This window comes from Musa acuminata, chromosome BXJ2-1 (genome assembly GCF_036884655.1).
Source record: "Musa acuminata AAA Group cultivar baxijiao chromosome BXJ2-1, Cavendish_Baxijiao_AAA, whole genome shotgun sequence".
In the NCBI taxonomy this organism is placed as follows: Eukaryota; Viridiplantae; Streptophyta; class Magnoliopsida; order Zingiberales; family Musaceae; genus Musa; species Musa acuminata.
In genome coordinates, this window is record NC_088338.1 from 3371883 (window position 1) to 3378551 (window position 6669).

The window sequence follows — 6669 nt, forward strand, 5'->3', positions numbered from 1 at the left end:
TGAGACTTAAGCCTATGTATTATTATACATTTATATTATTCAAATATACATGTACAAAGCTATTACCGGATACAAAAGGTTATACCACATAGACTATAAATATTTGTCCATAATGCAGTAAGAGCACTTAGATGAGACATTCAACACTGACAAGAAAATTAAAGCACACACTAATTATGGCTTGCATGAGTTACCACATGCATCACTTAGCATGAGTGGATAAGAAAGTTTTGGTTCAAACCTTTTCTTCTAGCCTTTCTGATATCCACCTAACTCTTTAAGTGGCAGAGCTGAGATTTGAGGCTTCATTAGTTAAGGTTCTTGAACTATATACAAATGTAAAGCAGAGAGATTTGTCAATATGCTTCATGAGGCGGGCTATCTGTGTGAATATCCATAGATGAATCATTGGAACTGAGAGAATTAGTATCCCGGTTTTGATTTGGATCATGGTTCCTTGCTCCTGCAGTTCCAGTTGGTATGACAGCATTTGCATAAAGTCCACTCCCCTGAGCAAGGTGATATGGCTGAAGGCTTCTGCACACTGGGCTGGAAAGAGCATTTGAGAAAACCGAGTTCTTTGCTTGATCAGAGTGACCGCTTCGAGAGGCAAGTCCGACTGTTGGCTGTCCGAACAAACCAGATGCAGGTTGGATGCCTGCGTTTGTTAAGTGAATTGTTGTTTGGTGGTGCTGATGTTGGAATGGTGACCTTGGGGAGACTAATGAACCTTCTCCGGCATAATCCATCTCATTCTGTGAAAAGAAGTATCCGGTAAACAAATTCTAGAAATGATATATTGTTCATATTTATATTGCTAGACATGATGTACACACACTACTGCTAAAAATATAGACTTTCCGTAGATCATGAAATAAAAGAGAAAGAGGGTACTGCTTACAACAAAATACAATCAAAGACCAAAAAGAAAAAAGTTATTGCTAGATGCACCAAATGAGTGGACTCCCCGAAACCTACGTCGATTAGTAATGTAGGTATAAAGAACACTTCAATCATAAAAAGCCAAATCTGACCTCGTACTTCTTCGACAAAAATAGATCCTAACAAACGAACATGTTGAATTAATTACACATGCAAAATAGGGCAGTAAAAATCAGCACCATACCTTCATCCAATTTTCACATATTTCATTAGGGAAAACATTCTAAGCAGGACTTTATTTAACACCAAGAAAATGACTGGGGTTGTTGTTTGAACACCTTGACACTGTGTCTCTCATCTGTCCTTGCAAATGTTGGAAGTTTCACATTTATCATGGTTAGCTAACGGGGATTTCAAAGAAATTTACATAGTTAATTAAGGGTCGATGAAGGTCCACCTACGATGACTTGGGTTAAACCTGATACTTATCACCAATATGAAACCTTCGGTAGCATATTAATTCAATCTTCCGCACCCACCAAAATGTTGCTGACCAATGTTCCAATTTATAGCATTCTGAACCATTTTTGTATTGTTTAATATTGAACAAATCATGGAACTCTGTAAGAGTTAATCATTTCTTTTCCAATCAACAACAGCAATCAGAGGGAGCCAGAACGACAATAATTGATACCTTGCAGAACACCTTACAAAATTATCATGTTATTACTAATAAGGCACAGGTGCATCTTTGGCAATCACAATAGATGGCTATTACTATACATGACAGTGAAAAGCATAAACAGCCAAATATTTGTATGCAACACAACATTTTCTAGTATAAAGTCACAGGCATAAGCTCATTTAGATAGCCATTAAAAGATAAAACTCTAATTTTCTCTGCAAAAAGCCAAGTCAGCTATGGCCAGACAAAATTGATATAGACAGTTTCAAATAACAAAATGATGCATTTCCATCTAGCATATAGAAATGAATTGAGAGAGCTTATCACATCGTGCTACATGAGAATAATGATGCATGTCCAAATCCAATTACTAGGAAAGAGTTAGTCTACAACTAATTATTTAAGTTCAGCATTACTATAGATTATCAGATAAACTAAAAACAAGAAGGAAACAGAACAATCATATTAAATGTTGTCACTGTCTCAACTCATAGTCACATGGATCAATCTCCCCAAAAGAAACACTAAGAAGGTGCTACATGAGGATAAGTAGGGTCTAGCGATTCATATACTAAGTCACAGATTGCATCTAGTGTGAAACTCTCTATGTAGAATAATATTATCCCCCACTTATATACCTTTCTGTCTACACATATCATACAAAAAACCCATATGGATTACCAGGATATCCACATATGGCATAAGATTTCAGAGGCAATATCACTCATCATGCTGTTGCCACTACGCATGGTTCACATCGCCACGACCGCTGATTCACCAAGATGTCGAGTAGTTCTTAATGTGGTCCACACACACACTCAGTGGTTGCTTTAACAGTATATTTTGACAAATCCAAGCCCAAAAAATCACGGGCCAAACCTTAAATGGAGTACTCAGATGTTCCTCTTTGGAATGGGTGGCAATTAATATACTACAGCCCACACTCGATGAGAGTCTAGCCTAGAATATCACAATTGTTAGTGATAAAAGTACATAAGACTAAATAGACAACAAAAACATGAAAAATTGAAACTCTAGAACATGACAAAAAAGCAAACGAACAACCAACTTAGTAAAACCTGAATATGTGTAACTATATCAGCTATGGTAACCCTTGACCCTTCCTCGTGGTTTCTCACAATCCATTGATAAAGTTTCTCCTGCACAAACATATAATGAAGGAGAGCATCGTAACTAAGAAATATCATATTTTGAAAAGCACCAATTGCAAAAATCTTTAACTATAGAAGAAAATATCAGTCATTGAGAAACATTCAATCATGACTCTGATTTGCTAGCAGAGCAACCATCTACTGACAGGCCATTGCCTAGAAACTGGATATATAAATATTATAACTAAATTTTTACCAACAGCAGAGAATCACCATAGATTATTATAAGCACAAATGTGGAAAACAAGAGGGAATAGCAAAAACACATCAAGACAAGGATAAAGAAGAAATAAAAGATAATGGTAAGTGGTAACCCATTTGTGGTAGATGCATGCACTTATTAAGTGCCTAATAACTTCCTTAATTGGCACTATTTGTTTAATAGAGGAATCTTATTACATATTCAAACTTTCTCAAAAGAATTCCCATATACTTATCTAATTAAGAGACACAGTTGAGTATGCTGATCAACCAATAACCTAGTAAAATATTCTTGAATTATAAGTTAGTCTTAGTCAGTTTATATTTTCATTTAGTCTCACATCAGATGTACAAGGAAAATTGAATTTGTTTATAAGGCTATATGAGCAAACTGGCAGTAAGTTGGATTTAAGCATTTTTGAACCGGTGGTATTGGTTGATCAATTTATGTGTCAGTTATCCTACTAGGTCAGATCATGACACATCAAATAGGTACCATAACAATAACCAGAGTATTATGCCAACCCACACAGTCTGGTATCACCAAAAAGTAAATATAAAATATAAAATATAAATACTGATTGGTACTGACCTACGTGTTAACAACTAGTCCATGATTAACCAGAGTATTATGCCAACCCACGCAGTCTGGTATCACAAAAAAGTAAATATAAAATATAAAATATAAAATATAAATACTGATTGGTACTGACCTACATGTTAAGAACTAGTCCTTGATTGGGCTGGTAATTAAAATGTAGATAGAATACAAGATAATTCCTTGCTTAGCCAGGTCTGTGAAAAGTTAAGTCAACAAAGCAAAGTAAATGCAGAGTATTATAGGGATAGCTAGATTCATCATATGTAAATCTAATTATTTCGTTTATTTGATGCTTGCAGCACCATCTCATTATTCACACACAGTATGCAATAATCGAGCAATCAACTTTCAAAGAGAAAAAAGTCCATTGCAATAAATGCTTCTTTCTACTTGCCAAAAAGGGAAAAGATGATCACCTTACTAGTAAAGACAATAGTCAAATTGAAGACAATCTGCAGAAGACATTAATGGTTGATCTTTTTCTCTCATTGAACTGTTTGTTCGCCAATAGAAGAATTGTTTTCCGAAACATTAAAATACATCTACGACCCACATCTATGAGAATCTACCATTTTAGCAACTAATCTATTAAGGAATTCAAATGCCAAGTGTCAGTCATATTCTCCTTTGATAAGTTTCTGACAAGAATTACATCCTATGTGTGAGGATAAACCGCATCACCCAGTATGAACGAGGAAGCTAACCGTATAGGATTTAAGTGTTTCAAGTTTGCCAGTAGCTGAAATTGGGCGAACTCTGATGAAAACTTCAAATATTGGCCATAGGTCTCCTTCCTTCTCATATCACTAATAGATTATTTTCCTCATTTAAAGCCTTAATCATATAAAGTCATGTCAACTAATCCTTCATGGATGAATTCATCAGCAACATTAAATTTGCAAATCTTAGGAGGCATAAACTGCTGCCTTCTTTTCCAAATTGCAAGCAAGAACAAAATATTAATTTTCAGAGACAGATCCTCCCAAGTGTTCCAAATAAAAGATTTGAAGTCAACCAACATGAAAGATCCCCTTCAATCGAACCACTGAAGAGTTCACAAAGAGTATTCTTCAAATGCAAACAATTAATATGAACAAGCCTAAAGGAAAATTTGAGCAAACCACCCAATGGAAACACAACAGCGGGAATTTGACCACCAGAAAGGGATTTAATAGAGTAGAAACATCGCTGTATCATCGATAGAAAGGTAAAAAAGAGTAGCCAAATTCCATCAAAGAAAACCTTTCTAACGTAGACGGCGATTCTATCTGAGAACCTAAAGCTCACAAAACGACGATCTACTAGAAGGAACCCATGAAGGATGGGAAAAAGAGATACGGTGAAGTGGGGACAGATTAACAGATGCTGAATTGGGAGAGAGAGGAGCTAACCAGCGCATGGCGCTCGCCGGCCTGGAAGGAGATCTTCTGCTGGTTCATGGCCTGTGTGTAAACCTGCGACAGCGAATTGGCGGCAGCGCAGAAGGTGGAGTACAGCGTTCGATCCGCCTCATCGAGGCCCATCGCCTCCGATTTCCGCTTCCTCGCCATCAATAGAACCAAGGGGCAAGACAGATATCGACCAGAGAGGGAAACGAAACCCAATCCTTCACGATACCCCGACCTGTTTCTCCGATGCAAATCCAAATCCAAACCCGAACGCCAAGGAGAAGCAAAGAACAAGAACCACAAGAACAAAAGAATCGATAGAGAGATTGTGCCTGTCGATTAAGAACAAGAACCAAAACAATCGACGGATCGTAGAGACGCGTCTTCGGCGTCTGCGATTTCCTGCTGTTCCACGGTCGTCTGGATTGGGCTGCCCTCGTCTTATATAGATTACCCTCTCCACCGTCTGGTTGGGACCCTCCAATTTTACCTTCGAAGAAGCGCAACATCTTGATGGTTTGATCTCACCACCATGATGGAGATCAAACGGCCAAGAAACAACTTCAATAGGAAAAGCTCGCGGTTCCATTCCCTCCCTCCAAAAGCCAACGCTTTCCTCGCCGCCTTCCGTATCGGCTCTACCGATCTCCATAATCCCAAGGCGGGCAAGTTGTTTCTCCGCCGCTTGCACGAAACCCTAAGGCTCAGCCTCCTCCACCATCGCTCCTTCTCGCATTCGGCAGTGGCGGCGATTACCCCATAGGAGGAGGCGCTGGACCATCTCGAGTACCTGGAGGATTTCGTACCACGACTCGAAGCACGTGGAGACGGCCATTGCGGATCCTCGCGCTGCGGCTGGAAAGAACGATGCGGCCAATAAGAGGAAGGCCGGAGGGTCCCCAACATCGTGTTCGAGCAGGCGAGCGGGCAGGAGTGACCGAGTGGCTCATCACCCGGAAGCTTGTCGACCATTTAGCCTGCCTTTCTTCCTCTTCAGGCTGTCAAGGTGCGGTCCTAGTTCGCTGACTCGGAGAAGCTCATTGAGACGGTCCGCGTCTTACCAGGGAAGGAAATTGAGAAAAGCTCGAACCTTGTTCGGCTTTGCTTCACTTTTGTTCGCATTGATAGGCACTTAGTTTCTGCCCAATTTAGTTTCTTTAAGACATAAATAAAGAGTGATAGTTTTCTCGGTGAGTACCTGAATTTGTACGGGAAATAGAAAAGATTTAGCATGAGGAGAGGTGATAGATTATTTTCCAGATTGATATTGTAGTTTTATGAAGGTTAATTTAGAGTAGGCCACATTTCCTCAAAAGATTTGAATAGTACATTTGGTCTTAATTGTAGATCGCATTCTTGATGAAAAACTTGAATATGTTACAGTAAATGATGACAAAATCCCTACTATGATTCACTCATAAAGGCTGTTTTAAGTGCTATTACTTACAACTCTGCAAGTGAAACTGCAGTAGGAATACTAAGATCTGATATTTTAGAAGGCAGTATTTGGATTATTCGTGACACTTGTCTATATACCCGGATTCAGATAGTGAACAGGCGATAGTGGCAGTATTTGGATTCAAATAGGATGGTATTATGTTTATGATTTCAGTGGTTGGGATGATATTTTCTTTTGTGGTGAACATGCCATGATTTATCTTGGACAATAAGTTGATATATCCACTGATTGACACAATATTTTCGATTGACGATGTAAGTGGTTTCTGAAGCACAGCAGAA

The 6669-nt window shown here is 38.6% G+C and overlaps 1 protein-coding gene across 2 annotated transcripts; it reads right to left on the reverse strand.

The window, feature by feature from the left end:
- On the reverse strand, positions 1-5363 carry LOC135598463 (uncharacterized). 2 transcript variants are annotated; one of them, XM_065092280.1, is made up of 3 exons: positions 4933-5363; positions 2647-2727; positions 1-755 (listed from the first exon to the last, which is right to left on the reverse strand). In XM_065092280.1, exons 1-3 carry the CDS (start codon positions 5089-5091, stop codon positions 357-359), a joined length of 639 nt encoding a protein of 212 aa, XP_064948352.1. In that variant the 5' UTR covers positions 5092-5363; the 3' UTR covers positions 1-356. The 2 variants fall into 2 exon arrangements, with proteins under 2 accessions (XP_064948352.1, XP_064948353.1); XM_065092281.1 differs by lacking the exon at positions 2647-2727.
- Between the last annotated feature and the right edge of the window lie 1306 nt (positions 5364-6669).